General features: G+C 41.0%; 1 protein-coding gene across 1 annotated transcript in view; it reads right to left on the bottom strand.

The window, feature by feature from the left end:
- PRRG1 (proline rich and Gla domain 1) overlaps positions 1–16,885 on the bottom strand; it is a 31,792-nt gene extending 14,907 nt beyond the window's left edge. Inside the window, exons 1-2 of the mRNA XM_084305947.1 lie at positions 16,813–16,885; positions 917–966 (exon numbers count right to left, since the gene is read on the bottom strand). Of these exons, the coding sequence (XP_084162073.1) occupies positions 917–926 (10 nt within the window). The 5' untranslated portion in view covers positions 927–966; positions 16,813–16,885. The remainder of the gene's footprint in view (positions 1–916; positions 967–16,812) is intronic.
- Positions 16,886–18,641: the final 1,756 nt, after the last annotated feature.

The following is an 18,641-nucleotide window of genomic DNA, read 5'->3' as shown; positions in this document are numbered from 1 at the left end:
AAGCTACAAAAAAAAAACTTTCCAACGTCTTCATTTGACATCATTTTTGGAGAGAGTAACGTAGTCTGATCAATTTATTTTAAGTTCTCAGGAAAACCTGTGGTTTTCTATTCACACAGCAAATAGATATTCTAGCAAGGTGAAGGTCAACCAGAATCAAGAAGAGTCAGGCAAGGGCATGAGTGAGGATAAACATGTCTCAGCCTGCCAGCTGAAGCTATCACAAAGAAAATTGGCTTCAGGTCTGTAGCGACAGAGAAATAGGGAGCTGCAGTGTGGGAAAAGTATCCTGATACACAGAAATGCTGCAGAAGCAAAGCCAAGGGCATTGTGGACACCAAAGCCAGCTCTATTGAGGCTGCTGTTGACACTCCCCTTTTCTGACTCTTTACCAACACCCAAGCAGATTAAAACCTCTAGCAAATACTAGAAGTAAGCACTTTAAATAAAAAGCTGCAGCTACTGATAAATGTGAGTCTTTCTGTAGGTGATCTTAAAACTATTTGGTTTGCACAAGGGAGAGCAAAGAAAAAACATTTTGATCATCTACTTAGAAAGCTTCTGCTGTGAGAACCTAGTTATTGAAACAAGCTTAGGATGCAAGGCTGGAAAATCAGCTCTGCAGTCTCTGCTCTGCAGCCAGGTTTCAAAAGTCCACGAATGAGTTTGTGATACTCATTATTATGGTCCACATATATATGTCAGAACAGTAGTACAATTCCAATTCAGTTTAGTTTGGACAAACAGCTCTATCATATGTAATACCAAAATCAGTTCAATAGCACAGAACAATTTTTGTGCAAATTAATTTGGATTTTGAGTGGAGGAAAATTCAGGGGGAGTGCTTCATGGGGAAGGCGTCAAAGCTTCACAAGCAAAAGTAAAGAGTACACATTCATATCAGAGTTAAACTTACCACTATCCATGATGATTACTGTCAAGGCACAAAACTTGCAAATATCAAATCTGAAAACGAAAGAGGAAACATCCTGTTGAGTTTGTGAATCATGATGTACTGGGAAAAGTTTATAATAATATATGGGAATCGAGAGAAATGTATCATAGCATTGGAAACCCTGTGGTAAAGATTTATCCCATTTTGAGTTGTATCACTCCTGCATACATATTAGCCTTGGTAGTATAAGAGTACTATCCAACAAATGATGGCTCTTGAGAAAGGGTGAATGCTTCAACCTTTTTCAAAGCATTTCATATTTAGAATAGACAAAGATACTTGTCTGAAATATGTATATATAATTTTAAAATAATCTGCAACCTCTGTTTTACCCAAATCAACTTAAAAGGTTAAACTACTTGTATCTTATCTAAGATGCAAATTCACTCTGCAGAGAACATCATGTCAGCTCATTACCTCCAGTCTATGGATCAGATTTTTGAGATCAGAATGAACACATGCAAATTCAGAGGCTAGTGATTAAAACGGGATGCCTGCATTAAGTTCGAGGGTAGCACAAGACCGGCAATTTGGCAAAGGATCTTGCCATACATGTAAGGATCCCAGCCTGGCCTACAAGAACTTACATGTACATTATACCTCATCTTGGAAGGAGAACAGACAAAAGATGCACTCAGGCAAGAAAAGGCCTGAAGCTCTTTGTACCCACCAGGCAGAGAGCCAACAGGAGCCACACCTGAAGGCTGCAATAGCTAGCTGACAGACTGTTTTCAGTTTCCTGGAGTCTTCATTAGTATGAGAAAAGTTATGAAAATGAAAGCTTTCAGCAAAGGACTGGAAAGGTGCAGCTGTCTAACCAGGCTGGTAGAACACCACATTAAAGTTAAAGGTTAAAGGTTTTTTTACTAATACATTACCAACTCCTAAAGATTAGCATTAGTTCTACTTCAGAGACCAAGTTACACATCAACATATCATCCCATACTCCTGCCCACAATCTCCTTAAAACCAAAACCTCATAGACAAACATCTCCATAAAAAAGTGTTAATAGTGTACAAATGTTGGCTGTAGCTGCTGTAATAAAGAGGGAAAGTTAAGGCTTCCAGCACAGCCCTGCCAACACTAATTTGTCTAGCAAGAGAAGGCTGCAATACTTGTGAGAAATGCTGCTGAAGTGAATGGAGCTCAACAAAAACATCCCAGTCTGCTAACAGAACTGTAGGACTGGGACCATAGGAAATGTGGGACAGAGGAGTAGACTGATTTTAAAGCAAGCTCATCAAGTCCCTGTGAAGGTAAATAAATGCAAATAAATAGTGAAGATTAAAGCACTGAAGTCTCACCACCATGTTTAGTATATCATTACTAAGTATGGTAGGGTAACAGAAGCAGAGGGCTTACAATTTTTTTCAGGACATATACAGTCTACTCCATTAGCCTTACTTTTTCTTAGCAGACTGCTCTGTGCAAAGACAAACACATCTTTGACGCTTGCTTGTTCAATAAAACTGAGATTAGCACAGCTTTCTGGTTAGTCCCATCTTTACCACCCAAATATTTGTGTTGAAGAAATTGCCAAACTTTTAGTAACAAACAGGTCACAAAAAATCTGTTTACTGGTAACTGTTTGTTTTGTCTGAAACAACGTGAGTTACTTTCCCCATTTATTATCCTCCAGCTTCAGGCAGCTTCCTTGCAACAGCTCCTCAAACAGCATTAAGAGCAATAGAGGAGCAAGACCCATGAGCAAGAACACCACCCACCCTCAGCTCTGCAGCTGTAACACAGTACGTGAAGTGAATCTTGCCAAGCTTCTTCCCTCTAACAGGAACTTCTTTTTATTTTATTAAATTTTGGTTAGTCTTTAATATTTGAGCCTTATCACAAATAATTTGAGGGTGGATTTCAACATTAGCCCTTAAGAAAATACAGAAGATACATCCCTATCCACATGCACTGAGTCACAACCAGATGGCTCTGTCTACAGGGAGGTTTGGTGAAAATGTGGGCCCTGATGTCCCTCTTCCCTGCTAAGGGAAGTTTTCCACCAGGAGCTGAGTCTTATACTGTCTAGGTGTGCAGTGCTGCCTTTGCATCTATGTGCATCATGTACATAAGGAGCTTAGTACATCGGAATATTTGGGAATGAAAATCAGACTATTGACATACAGAGATTGCAAAACTATGGGAAGCGTGTAAAAGAGAAAAAAAATACCTTTTTTCTTCATTGGAAATTGATGCTAGTATATTATGAACTAGTGATAAAATGAAGCTTTGCTCAGTTGGCAGCAAAACACAAAAGTTACAGCTCTTCTCACCCTTCCTTCATTACAGAAGGAAGCAGTGCACCCTTCTCCAGGAGACATCACATCCACTTTCCAGTCACCGTGGTGCAAAAGCTTCCCTTCAGCAGTCTACATTAGATTTATACGGCAATTACAGTATTTAGAGATCCCTCAAACTAATTATATCAATTTTCCTCCAAATGTGCATCATTCTTTTTTATGCTCCCCTGCCTTCCCTTGCCCCTCTCCGTATCTGTCCAAACCTCTTTGTTTCCCAGCCTCCTGCTCTCCCTCAGCTCCCACAACTCACAGCCAGTTTCCTCCATCCCATCACCTGCTGGGCGAGAGGCTGATTTGGGACCCAGGCACTGATTGCCCTGCTGCTACACAGGCAGGACAGAAAACTTCAGCTCACCCAACAGATTTTCCCACTGCAGAAGAAATTCTTGGGTCTTTGCCCTCTACTTAATCATCCCTTCCCCCAAAGGGAAAGAGATTAATAATATTTCAGTCCTCTATCCCCAACAGTTTTGGTTCAAATTGACTAAATAGTTCAAAGATTGTTTGGAAAAAGGGTTTGAATGCAGACAAGTACATTAATCTTTTTTTTTTTTTTTTTTTTTTTTTCCCCTTCATAAACCAGCTAATAAAACTGAAGAGGGTTGGCAACACTACAGGAACATCTTGACCTGCTATTGACTCACTTGCTCCTCCAGACAACTTCTTAAATTTAGTTTCCTGCTTTTTAGTCTTCAAGAGCCTCACTGAAGGCTAGGATGGTCCTATGGTGTCAGAGCAATGTTTTCTATATATATTTATATATACACACCAATGCAAGAACAAAGTAGCCACAGATAATACCTTACTAGTGACACTAATGCTTGTTATTTCAGGAAACACTCTTCATCCAAGAGTCAGTCATACAGTAGACGGCATGGGTAGTGCTACAGCTGAGCATTAAGTTCAGCAGCAAGCTGACATATCTGACCAGCGACTGTTCAACAGGGGATCCTTTCTGAGCACATGCTTGACCATCAGTATAATGGTAAAAAATACAAAACAAAACAAAAAAACGACGAATCACCCACCTCTGATAGAAAATATAAAGACTCAATGGGAAATAAAATGAGGTATACAGCCCATATGAAACAGCAAAGGAGATGTATCGAAGCCTGTGCTATTTACCAGCACTACACTACTGTGCTCATCACCAAAGGGCTGTTGCATCTCACTGAGAAGCATTCTGCATGACAGTTTATGATGCTAACATTGAAGCAACAAACTAAGCTGACATTTTTTTCCATAACTAACCTAAGTATTTTTCCTCAATCCTGTAGTGTTCACACTTTGTACACACTATGTATGAGCACGAATCATAGAATATTTTTATAAACTTTTCCCAAGCTGGTTGTCATATTCTAGCAATGCAGCATATCCCATAAATTTGGGTAACTAATTTCAACAACAAAAGTTGTTGGCCCGAGATAATATTTCTGCAAGATTTTGTTGCATTTATTAAAATAACCACATTCTGCTAGCAGGTACTCTTCTCCTGGCTACATTTCCTGCCCACAAGTTAGACTGAAACTTATGTGCACCACATAACATTAAAGGGCAGAGGATCTGACAGAGGGCACAAGTCTAATTTGCCTTTGCTATTCTTGCTCACTGTCTGTCATGTATTCCAGAGAAAAACAACATCAAGAACAAAGCACGTCCTGAAGGAAAGGATCCTTCAGGGATAACGTAAAGCAGCAGCAATACCTTGCCTCACTCCATTTCTCACTTGCTGCGTTAACAGGGACTTCCAACACTTAAGACCAGCAGGCTTTTCTCCCAACAGGGGAGAAACGTGCACTCCAGTACCCAGGTAGGGATGTGGATTTCTATTTATTTATTTTTCTCCATTCTGCAATACAACCCTAGCAGGGAATACAGTTGTTAAGCCTAGTTTTGTAACCTGTACAATTAATGAGACTACTGGGATACAGTTTACAACCAGATGCCACGCAGAGCTATAAAATTTTTCATACTATAAATATTTAGGATCTTCTGGAGCATTTTATGAAAGCAAATACATTCAAGGGACACTGCTAAGTAAAACATCAGATGTTCAGTCCAAACATAAACAATGCTTTTCTAGTCCCCAGCCCTAAATCGTATGCAATGAAACAAGTAAAATACTCCTGTGGGAGGTCTGTTTAGAAGAATAAACGAAAACAGTAAATAATTACACAGGAAGACAGACAGTAAGTTTCAAACTGCCATGTATTCAAAACGTGCGATGTGCTTACCTAAAAATCCCAGTTCCACCATGTTTGGCTTTTACATCCTTGGAAAAAACGCATTACCGAAGACTACAGTTTTACTCATTACGGTCTTTTTAGAAGACCTTTTTTTTTTCAAGGAAAAGTGAACACAAGGATTTATATGGATTCAAACACCGTAGAAATATATTGCTTTTTCTCTGAGCAGGAAGTCCACAGTTTAAGTACATGGGAGCAGCAAGGTTTGCCATGGAATCAGGCTGGAAGTAAAGAGGGACAAAACCCATTGGAAACTACTACCAAACGTGCAAGATTCACCTCACCCGAGACTACAAAGAACAAGGGTAGGAGTGAAACAGAACTGGAAAAAAAGCCCTTCAGCTTTATAGATGCTATCCAATCAAAGCATTATAGCACATTAATTTTCATTACACAGGGATCGAAACCACAGACTAAATCACTAAGAGACGCTTGTAGTTAGCAGACTGCCATTATGTCTTAAAATCAATAGAATAAATCATCGCTCACAGAACTAGTGCGACAAGTACAACTCTTCACACAGAGCAGCATTTGACAGAGAGAGGGCTGCTCATGACTGCAGCTGGGCAACGCTTCAGATGGCTGAGGCTGAAGTCCAAGTTTCTGCCTCAGCTTCATTACCCATTCTCTGCTCAGTATTTTTTGTCACTTTAAAGCTGTGATAGTGCTCTGGCTGCCTGTTCTCTGGTTACTCACAGGCTCCCCCAGTTCAAAGAGGGAATTACTTTAAGTTAAGACATCTATTCCTTCCCCTGCCCTTCAAAACCAGACAGGAACAATTTCCCAGTACACATATTTTGGCAAGCAGGACATTTGTGTAGAGAAGTAACACCACTCTCCCTTTGGCAAGGGAGAGCTTTGGTTAGTTTCATTGTTTTGAATTGCACAGGGACCATCTGGGCAGTTCTTAGGAGAAATAACTGAATGCTTACAAAACCAGCAGTATTGAAACCAAAACTGCACAAATGCTCAAGAGCCCATGCCTTTCTCATCAGCCTACATAGCAGCAGCTCAGACACTTTAATTTTCTGGAAGCTGCTATTGAAAAACGTTGCTTTAGGTTAGACATTACCACCCTGCTTTGGGAATACAAATTTGGAGTATTTAATTTGATAACCCACTTAAACGTTGACATTGCAATAATTGATTTCTCTCTCTCTTTTTTTTTTTTTTTTTTTTAAAGTGGGAATGGTGCATGATTAAATATAGCCGTCACAGTATGATGTATTTTTATCCTGACTTTGTATGGAATAAAAACCAGTGATAATGTGTTACCTAACCATTCCAACTTCTGCTTCCCCAATACCTTTTAACCAAATCTGACACTGAGATTTCTACTTCTGTGCTCCCACAAGTTTTCCTTGAATACTGATGACCAAGAAGAACAGAGAAAAGCCACTAATATTCTCAGTGAAGTATAAGTCTGGGTTTACCATTTCTGGAAGCCCTTCAAGAGGTATACATGTAGTGCCTTCGACGACTGCAAATCATGACCCATTTTCACCAGCACGAGGTAGGCAGGCAGTAAGCTTACAGCCCCACACCGAACAGACCTTTGCAAGCTGCCAAGTCCAAAAAGTTGGAGAGATGAAAATAGGGAAATAGCACACCAGCACATGGGAGGTCTCCGAGAATACTGTGCTTTGGTTAACAGTCACAAAACAGGCCACAAAAATACACGTTAGAGAATGGAAGAGAACTCAGATTGTTGAAATAGAAAAGTGCAAAAGGTGACAGACAGGGAAACAGCTTCATCATAGTTCTGGTGCTCCACGACCTAATTGCTGTTTCAGTAATGGCTTCCAAATCAAACTCAAGTTGTCAGCTACTTCGATACTATCTATCCTAATTTAAAACTTGAATAGATGGACTCTTATCTGCAACATGGATAATAACCTATACATACCCTATATTTGTCTCTATCAGTGCCTACACTCATGCAAGGATTGCAGAGCAATAGGGGCAAGTCTGAAAGACAAAACAGTTGGTGATGAGGACCCAATATTAACACAATATGAAAGGTAAAGATTTTCCTTTGCAGTAGCTCCTGCTTGATTCCTTGGGCTGAATACTGTGCGGTTGTTGGGCTGCATTAGGTATGCTCTCAGAGCACATCTTCGGGTTTACTTTCATCCAACAGTAATTCAGTTTGATTGCTTTGAAATGATTCTGCAATGAGAAACCAAAGCGCGGAAAGTGGCGACAATTGGGAGTTTTGCTTCCATAGCACACTCCTACTCTGAACCAAAACGCTCCTGCAGATATGTCCAGTGTGTATGTAGCGTGTGACTACACTCAAAGAAGTTAAGAAGCTTTGAGGAAGGAAGCTCTGGATAAACCATTCATCAGCAAAGAATTAAAGGTCGTTACGGGACAGCAGTGAATGTCTGGCAGAACTTCCCGTGGCGCTTCTACAGAATCACTTTGACAAACAAGTAGTCAAAAATAGAGGTAACACAAGACTCTCCTTCAAGAAAGAAAACAATCGCTGGGGTGTTAGTTATGAGTAACACCTCCCAGACAGAACCCACTATTTTTAGGACATCACCCAAAAACGTCAGGCTTATCTACAGATGGAGGGGAAAAGAAAAAACAAAAAGCAAACACACACCAACAAGCAAAATGACAACAACAAAAAAAAGGCAAAATATTAAAAAAAGGAAACAAAAAATAAGAAAAGAACAAAAATCCCTCAACACAGTACAACAGGTTTCTTAAGCCATCTATGCGCTTATCTTCAAAAGCTGTATGCTCCCTGTGGAAATTAAACAATGCTCTGGCTCTAAGAATTCAACCTTGTTAACCCGTTAAACTCTATTCAAATTCAGCTGAAGTGATGTGTTGAACACACTTAAAACTAATGACAAGAAAAAAACCAAACAGCATTGCAAATACACAGGACACCACAGGGCCCAATCGAAGAATTAAAAATCCGAAATGCCAGTGCTTGCTCAGAAAGACCAGAAGGGAAGAAGAAAAAAAAAGACACAGCTAATCCGCTAACCTGGTAAGCAGGGAGATAACCTAGCCACCTCCCACACCCTTGAAAAACTGCAGACAAAAAGCATCCCCCACATGTAGTGGAAACCTACTATTACAGACAACAAAGTTAAAATCTGGTTTATGACCATTATAAGCACTTTCAGTAACTTTCTCTCCAATATCTGTTAACAGCTTCTAGAATAATAATGAAGCACATACAGTCAATTTATAATAAGCCAGGGGAACTCCATTATGATCCTTCTGCCTTTCATTTACAGGCAGCTGAAGTTTTAAATAATGCATTGATAAATTCTTATTCTACACTATTAAAGTGGCAGCTGCTAGCTCCTTTCATGAAAAGAACCACACGACCTATATCAGAATTGCTGCAGACTGCTTCATTTAGAGTGTTTTCACCCATTACCTTCCTAAACTAGAAGCAGCTTTGAACGTGCTCTCATTTTACTTTCCTCTCCTGTTCTGTGCTCCTGATTTCATGCAAATGAAACATTTGCACGTTTTGTAAATTACAAACAAGCCAACCTCCATTTTGCAGTTCAAACCATCTACTGCTGCTTTACAGATAACAAACCGAGGGATAGGAGTCAAAAGCTCCCAACTCTAGTCAGAAACTGGGATGTGAGCAGATTAAAAACAACATGCTGCTTTTTAAAAAAAAAAAAAAGTGGAAAAAAAAAAAGGAAAAACTCCTTTGTGTTTGAATAATCTCTGTATGACAAACCACTCACTTTAAAGCAGGCAGACATTTTGGGTGATCTAATCAGAACATAGACAGTCTGTCAGGGCAAATCAGTCTTTTGGCTATACACTTGTGACCATACTAGAGCAGGTAATTACATTACAGCTATCCATTATTTCTCATGATAGGAGAAGCAAGAGGGCAGCCACTGACCTGACATGATGTGGATATAAATAAGTACGACCTTAATTTTCACACAGTACCTAAGCTAGGAGACTTGCTGCTGCAAGACAGTGTTGAGGACAAACATTGAAATGGCTTAAAAAAAAAAAAAAAAAGTAAAAATGAACAAATGGCGTATAGATTTGGCAACTTCTGCAACACACAATCTTCAGCTGTATGCTCTACCCCAGGAAGATCCTCATCAACTGATAGTCCAGCAAAACACCAAGAGAAGGATCGCTCTGCCCATGCTCTGCTGTAAGACACCTCCCATGCCATCTCACCCACAGCTCCTGGCACAACACACAACGCCAGGCTGATGTTTGGGTTGATCCAGTTCCTAAAAAGGATGCTAAAACAGCTAAGCATTTAGCTTCCAGCAAGCTCCAAGTTATTAATACCTAGTTTAGGATCTTACGTAGTTTATGGCCAGACAGCTTCCAAGTGTTTCAACCCTTTCCTAAGGTTCAGGAGCCAGCCAGCCTTCAGATATTAAAAGGTTTTTCAAAGAAAGCAGGTATTATTACATCTTCAGAGGCACCATATATACTTCCACTGGTAACTATCTGGCTATAAAAGAAGGGAAGTGATCTGGTGCCCAGCAAGGAATGAGTAACTCTTCTCCATTCCTCTCCAAAATGGTTTATTGCTGGGTTAGGACCAGGGAAGTAAATACCTGCACATAAAAATCAAGCTGATAAGTGGCAAGTGGTCTCTTCAGCGGTTCCTGCCCTCCACTATCTACAGTTTTCCCAGACTCTGGATCCCACCACTCCCTGCCAAATTGACACATTCAGGGTAAGCAGAAAGTACATTATAACCCTGCTGGTTTTATAAAGCCTTTTCAAAGCATTTATAGGTCAGGGAGGAGAGGCGAAAAAATTACTATGTTTACTTCAGATTGTGCCTCTCCAGGAAAGGCAAAATACTTTCTTCTCCTTCCCCCCGCAAGTGACATTTAAACATATTTTTCACGGCCAATAATAAAGCTGCTAGCACTGCAGGATACATCAGGGTTGTTGTAAAGAGCAAAGATCTGGCGAGGCGTCACTTGGTATTTGTCTGGTATTGCCCACCTGTGGGATATGAAGGAAAGCCACATTTTATTTGGGATACAAAAATCAGAGAAGGGTCAAGCAACAGCACCTGGGCAGAGCCTGTTCACAAGACTGTAATTTCATTGCACATATGGTGCTTGGCCATTCAGAAAAGGTCAAATGACCATGGCTAAATAAATATGTACTTTTTTTTTCCTACTTGGAAATTCTTATATTTTTTCTCCAACACATCTTAAAAAGCAAAACCATGACCCAAATGTCACAAATAATATCTTTCCAGATTTTCCAATAACGCAGGCTGGCTGTACAAAATTCGGCCTCCAACTGTATCAGTCTGTATCCAATATTCAAGCCTTATTTTTGCAGATGGAGGAAAAAAAAAAAGACCTGATGATTCTGTACATTTGAAAAATATTATCCTTGACTCCCCAAACCTTTTCTTGAAATTGTTACAATGCTGTGAAGGGAAAGGAGCAATAGCTACTTTATTTCCCTCTAAATTCCTGGTATTTTGAAGTAAAAGGGGGGAAGATAGGAAAGGAGGGAGGGAGAGGGAGATCAGAATGTGCATTTTTGTAGCCAAAAAATGCCTGGATAAATTCATGCATCTTTGCTGCGCACACAATGATTTCATAATAAATCTAAGCCTGCTACTTCGTAAAGTTTATTTTGCTTTTCTGCAGTGAGGAAAAGGTGAGGTGGATATTCTGCTCTGTAAGTAAATTCCGTTTAGCACTTGGTAGGCCAATGTCTTACACCTCATTTAATTTAGAAAAATTATCCAGAAGCAATACAAAGTAATTTCTCTAGCTTAGTGCAGCACTTTACAGAGAAATGTGCAAACAAAGCCTTCTCTTCCAAATATTTATGCACCATCAGCATGTTTGAATACAAGTTTCCACCCTGCCTGTTTTCCCCTGCAGCAAGGCACATATGACGGCATTTCAGAGCACGTTTTAATGGGATTTTCCAGTCAACCAAAAATCAAATTGCACAGAAGTGCCAGAAGAGTTATATGAAAGCTCTAAATGGATATTTCATCTTATCAATTATATGGTAACTAAAAAGAAGATAATGAGGCACAACTACTTTACTAATTTTTATGAATTTTTGCGTCCCATTAGGGAATTACATAAAGAGCACATAGAAAGCCACACTACACATACACACATATATATTTTAATACCACTACTTCCTCTCCCATAACTCCCACCCCTTCGACCCCTCTCATAGGACTGGGGGGGGTAATGCAGTTCTGTGCCCTGTGCTGCAGCTTCACAACTCTTCCACCCATCTCCCTCTCCCCTCCTCTATACCTTTGCACTCAAAGGCTGCTGCAGAAAAGAAATATCATGTCCTAAACTGCATTTACCACTGAAGCCAACCTATAGGTTAACTAGTTTTGCATTCCTCAAGTTACCTTCAAGTCTCAATAATAAATTAAATTTGGTTTAGAAAGACTGAAATCAAGTACCACTTTTCATTTTAAACACTTGCAATTCTGTAAAAATTGCTAGAAATGCAAAAGTGGAATACTTCAACAGTATTTCTTTTCAAAGGGTGTGAACACAGTTTTCCTATTTTTATATTGCTTTCCTTTAGCAAGAGGGCTGTGTGTCTACCTGGGGTTTCCTCATGTCCTCTAGCCCATTGGTCCTTTTCAATCACCTAATACAGAACAGTAGAAAAGTTCAGCTGTATTCACAAAAGTTTTCCCCAAAAAAGCAAACCAGCCTAGAGGATGGAATCATTTTGAACATCGTAACTCAAGAAAAGACTTGAAGTTACCATCGAAATAAACACCACAGTAAAGCTTTAAATCACAGCCTATCATCGATCAACCACATGGCATAAATCCATAGAAAAAAAAGCCACATGAGTTCCAGTAGTCACAAAACCACCAGTAACACAGCATACACACAAAGTATTTCTGATATTTTCCAGCACCGTGGAAACACTAGAGCACCTCCCAGAACTAGAACAATAAATCTATTGATAATTTCCTACTTCTTAGAAAGTGATTCAGTACATTACACATTCTGCTTATGAGTAGGAAGCATGCAAAAGTACAGAACAAAACCAATTCTGAACGATTTTGGCTTTAAAAATCAGTTTTAAAAGATTTAGGGCAAGAAAAATGTTGAAGTCACTTAAACACTGACATGCCAAATTAATGTGCAAAATTAAGCATATTTGAAGATATGATTTAACTTAGTTATGCTGAGAACACACAGAGTTACAATAGTTAATTGTTGAAAACTTTATTGCAACAGAAAGGTCCCCTACCAGCACCTACACATCTAACATTTGTTCCTGAAAGATTTAAAAGGTGGCAGTGGGAGATGCTCTGCCCACCCCTACAAGCTGTACCCCAGCACCTAGAGAATGTGGGAGAGGAGTCTTCTAATGCACACAAATAGATCACTGATATTTTTTTTAAAATTTGGTTAATTCTGTTGTGTACATTTACATAAGAAATACACTGCAGGAGCCATTGGAGAACATTCATAGGCTTTCTGCCCACCAGCAGCTGCATCTCCACTTTTTGTATTTCTGTGCAGATCATTTCACCTGCCCAGAAATCTCAAACCTTTGCCAAGAGTTCCTGAAGCCCAGCCATAGCGAAATTGCTTTGACACTTCATTTTATCCAAGACAACACAGATGTGGCAAGCTTGTAGCTGGTCATGTCTTTATAGCTTGGCATAAGGGGCTTTTCCATTAAGGATGAGTGTGTTCACCTTGCTCCTCACTTGGACTTTGCTCCCCCAGACCTATTCACCAGGTCCTTGCCCCTCTTAAAGATCCTCCTTGTGCCTTCCCCTCTGTGCAGCTTGCTGCTGCTCTCTCAGGATGTCAGCAGAGAAAGTTACTGAAACACTGATGCTTTGCTAAGAGTCCACATACATCAATCCCAGCTGAAGCTGCTGTCCAGGCAGGTGGTCCCCCCCACAACAGCCTGCTCCCTCCCTCGAGCCAACACCACGGGGTTTGGCTGGTGGCCCTTTGGCCAGCCGGCCAGAGCTAGCCCAGTGGAAATCCTTCTGTGTGTGTGTGAGCCCACAAGTCACTTTGACTTTCTGTTTTAAAGCAAATCAGCTCCCTGGTCCAGCTGACTGCACACTACTGGGACTACTACTGGGGAGGTGCTCAAAACGCAAAACCTCACAGGGATGGAAGGAAAAAGCAAGAACTCTTGTCTTCAAGCAGCAGGACACACTCAGATCTGTTAAGCCGCTTACAAAGCCACACACTCCGTTCTCCAGCCTAAGCCATGCCTTTATGTTGCTGCTGCCCACAGCCCTGATAAGCACCAGCAGCAAACAGAAAATAGCACAGTGAGTCCGTTTCACTGCTGATACTCAGACTGCTCAGCCGTACTGAAAGAAAATGTCAAGGGCTGTGCTAATTTCAGCTGCTGCAGGACAAATCTATAGGAAGATGGGGAAGAGCTTGCTAATGATACTGCTGCTGAGACCTCTTTCCCTCAGCAGTGAGAAGGGGGACAAGGGAAAAAAGAACAACCAGGAAGGTGCTTCTCCACTCCCAGCTTTAGCAAATATCTTGGAGAGTAAGACTCTACAAATAAGAGCTGAAAAATACACACAAGGTCAGTAAATAGCACACCGATAAACTTGAAGGCACAGGCAGGTGCAGAAGTTCACGTCTGATGAATGTCCCTGTCTGGCAGCATTCCTATAAACCACCTAAGAAAAAACCCATTGAGCTAACAAATTCATGCTTTTTGAGCCCAAAAGGAATAATTCTTCCATGTTGAGTAGTAAACACTTAGAAATATGGCTAATCGTAACAGATATTACACACTAGGCAGTTAATTTAGAGACAGGGATTTAAGGAGGAATTGGTGTAAACTGATCCTTGAAATTGATTCATGGAATTTATTATGACACTATAGGGAAACAAAGAGCTCAAAGGAACAGGAATATCCAGAATTACAACAATAGCAGATAATGTCTTGCTGTAAACAAAAAACATCTCATATAATCTACAGTTCTGTGAAAAAACAGAAGTTCTGCAGTTTCAGGCAAGAAAATGAACTATGCTAACCTATTCCAATATTACCTTTCACATCTCTTCCCTCCATGTTTTAGTATTACTTAACCTGACCACTGTTGGAGTAATCTTATTGGAGCAGACTGACCGCTATGCTGAAAAAACAGAAGTATGTTGAGTGGATAATCATAAAACATGAGATGCCAACTTTCAACAGTTGTTTCAGAAGCAACGTGAGAAGGTGGGTTCAAATGCTTTAAAAGAAACCCTCCACTGAGCAGGTACACAGCACAGTGCAATGAATAAGTTTTGAGTGATCTCAAGCTTCTAGAACATCTACTCAGAAAAAAATTACACAAGGAGGCACTCTTAGTTTGAGAACAGACAACATTTCATTTGCCACTGTATTGTTTTAGGAGTCTTTGCCCTAAATTCCAACATAATGGAGCTGGGTTGTAGAAATGTTTCTCGTCACTTTTTACAAATGTATTTCTGAAAAGGTGTGTAACTTTTACCCAAAGTAAAAAAAAAAATCTTTAAAAAACGTCTTTAAAAGTGAGCCCCAGCCTGAAACACGTATGTATCAGCTTTCAACAAATACATGACTAGTAAGCCAAAACACAGGGTGTGATTTTAGGTGGTTAGCATGCAATTTCTTTAACACTGTTTGCGGATAGGCTTTGCTTTTGAAATGTAGCTATTTTAATAATGATATTCAGCAACCATGGTTAAAGCACAAGACACTTGATAATTAGTACCATCAAAACTAATGGCAAAAAGAGAATGGTATAAGCTTATTTCAGACTTTACAAATGAGTCTCACATTTTACTGAACGGGACTCAGTAAATAGAACAAAGGTAAACAAGGAAAAGCCTGGGTATTGTCAGATTAGATTTCAAGAGGTCAAATAGTTACCGACATCTGAACTCAAACAAAAATAGCTGGCAGCAGAACAGACATGAGGTCATTTAATCCACTCCCTTACCAGTTCTGTATTATTTTCTACTGTGCACTGCAAGTACTTTTGTTTATAATGTCGAAGGGGAGAGGAAGCAAGGGACGTGGGGAGAGACGGGGGGGAAATCAGCCTGTTTTTGGAGGCTGAAGATAAATAGACACTAGTGACATGAGCCAGACAAAGACAGCACTCTTGAAACACAGTTGATAGGAGTTTATGAAAGGGCAAGGGAAAGCAGCAGAGAAGTTCAGAATCGAACTGAGAACCTGAAAGCAAAAGACCTTAACAGGATCACACAAAAAAATATATATATATATATTTTTTTGCCAATAAGGAGCTGGAGAAAATCACACAAAAACACACAAAAGATACAGAACAAGTGAGATTAATGAGATTAACAGATGAGGGGAGTGGATAGGCAAAATGGCTTTTTTTTTTTTTTTTCCCCCCAGTACTCATACTGAATGGTACCAACTGCATGTCCTGTTGCTCCCTTGCCCGCCCAGTTTTTTATAGGAGCTGCTGGGTAAGGGATATGATCCGGGGTCAAAAGCAAGTCAGACTTTTTCTCCCCAGCAGGATTAATCCTCTGATCCACCTCAGCTGATGAATATGGAACAGTTATGCTATTAGAAGGGAAGGAGACCACAGAGGTACGTAGGGCAGCACGTGGGAAAAGAACAGGAAAAAGGAAAGGAGCTGCTGTAAAACAACAGGGCAAACAAGCGTTTCACAACAATATGGCCTAAAATAAGCTAACACAGTACTGAAGCATATTCAGTCCCTGCTTTGGCCTCAGAGCTCCTTCGGGACCTGACAGAAGTCACTTTAAAATGCGCATAGTTAGTGCCCGTGCTTAAACAGCATTTTAAAGATGTCTTTCTCAAAATCGGAGTGTTTGACTTATGAAAGCAGCACAGGCTTAGCCCAGCCACTCAACTTATTTGAATCTGTGCACTTAACACAAACCACGGTGGGGAACTCGAAGCCATGAAAACACGCAGCTCCCGGGTGCTCCTGGATCAATCTGTGCAGCTTCACCCACCTTCTCCACACAGGAGCACCGGGATGGTAACTATACAAAACTCCCCCTAGACAAGGAAGAAGGGTGTGCATTTGCCAAGCGCTGAGGTGTTGACGCGGCAATGGAGACAGCCACAGGAGGATTTTATAATTCAATACCCGAAGCAGGGCAATGAACACTGGTTTGCACAGCATTCGGAGAGCAGATCGGGAGGTCACGCTGCCTGCACGCTGTCTCCCTCCCAGGCTGCCCAGAAGACATGCTCCTTTACCTTTACCTTTCGCTCTCCCCCATCCCATCCCCTTCCATCCCCTCCCCTGCCCGCTCCCCGCCGCCCCGCACTCACCGCCCGAGGCAGGCGCGGAGCCGCCGCCGCCCCAGCGCTGCCGCTGCCCCCCGGCTCCCCGCCGCACGGCGGCGGCCGCACGGCGCATGCGCCACGGGGAGGGAGGGGGGGCCCTCCACCACCCGGCCCGGGCGGAGGAGGAGGGGGCGTGGTCAATAGGAAGCCCCGCCCCCAAGAGCGTGGCCGGGGGGGGGCTTGGTGCCCAGCGGGTTAGGGGCGGGGGTGCCGCCATGTTGCCCTCAGGGGGCTGAGGGGTGAGGGAAAAGAAATATACAGAATATACCGTGTTTTTCCTGCTTTACGTTGCCGCCGCCTTTGTGCTTAATGGTTTCAGTTGATAGTGGGTTGTGATGCTGTGTCCCGCTCCTTTTTACGTTTTAACTTTGTATTACTGGCAATCAGGAGAAAAAGGAATGAGGTAACAGCTTGGCCACGTAGATGTGTAGGTAATGGAAAGATGGATGAGACACGGTTTGCAATAGTTCAGGCATGTCTCAGCTTCATCAGTGGATCCTGACTTCTAATTTAAAGTCAGCACTTTCATATATGTCAGTTGAGACCATCAGAATTCAAATAAAAGTACTTTTACAGAATTATCTAGAAATTCAACTCCTTTGAATCAATGGCAGATGAAATACCTAGGCTCTTTGAAACTTGGATAAGGCCCTGACAACAAAAGGCCCTCAGGAGGTCCCATATAAATTATTGTCTAGCCGAGTCTGTCAGGTCTATCAGACCTACATCTTCAGTACCTTCCACCAATAACAATCCAATCCAGTACCAACCAACCCTCCTCCAAACTGATAATGATTGCAACAGTGAGACAAATGCTATTTTTGCTTATGTTGATCATACTTTTTTGTTTTAAAAAGGCATTTCCAGTGCTATGAAGAAGGAATTCAGAGAAAACATGTATTTTTAGAACAAAAGATATACTTTAAGTTATAGGATTTTTACTACTTTTCAATATAGATAACTTCACTTTCCATTTAGAGTTTGCCTTTTGGCATGAAACACCAGGTCCTCTATTTTGAATTACAGACACATAATTCACTAACCTAATGTTTTATTTATTTTCAGAAATGAAACTGTGTGGTGTAATTCAATATACATATACCAATTAGGTTCAAATGCAATAAAAATAAAAGGGCACATTATGACTCAGCTGCAACTTTAAAAATATTTTACTAAATAAATGATGGGAAAGATGCAAATTTTAGATATGCTATCTTGGAGTGGAATATTCTTCAGAATGACAAATGGCCTCAAGTTTGTGCTAAAATAATACGAACTGAAATTTCTGTGGTGTGAACAAAAGTAGCAGGCTCCCTTACATGACGTGAGAGTAAGATGCCTTCCTCACAATGCTCGCATCTGGCCTTTTGCATTTTCTTGTAGGTGACGAGGACCAATTTTCATGTAAAATGCTGAATTTCTCTTTCTGCCTGCTACAACCTAACACAGGTGTTTGAGAGGCAATTGTCCCTGCTGGTAAGGGAGACTGAGGATATGTGGTAGCTCATTCTGTCCCTCTGACTGCATGGCAGCAGAAGCAGTCCACTCTTCTCATCTCCACCTCTTCCCTACTGCGGTGTGGAGCAGCAACACTTCTTGTTTCCTCTTTATTTCCTTTCCATGTAGTTGGCTGGAACCTGGGAAAGGTTTGGCAAATTGGTGCTGCTGTTAGAGAGAATGAGGAGGAAGGCAACTGCTCTTGCATAGGGGTAGGTGTAGGCTGCTGCAGCATTTGGAGCTCAGGAGGTACATATGGATGGGTCACAGATCTTAGATTTGACTCCCAATCCTGATGCTGCTAAGGCTGTCCCATC

The sequence above is a fragment of the Netta rufina genome, assembly GCF_964035555.1.
Source record: "Netta rufina genome assembly, chromosome: 1".
In the NCBI taxonomy this organism is placed as follows: Eukaryota; Metazoa; Chordata; class Aves; order Anseriformes; family Anatidae; genus Netta; species Netta rufina.
Note: the sequence above shows the minus strand (reverse complement) of the source record. Positions and strands in the feature narration are given on the sequence as shown.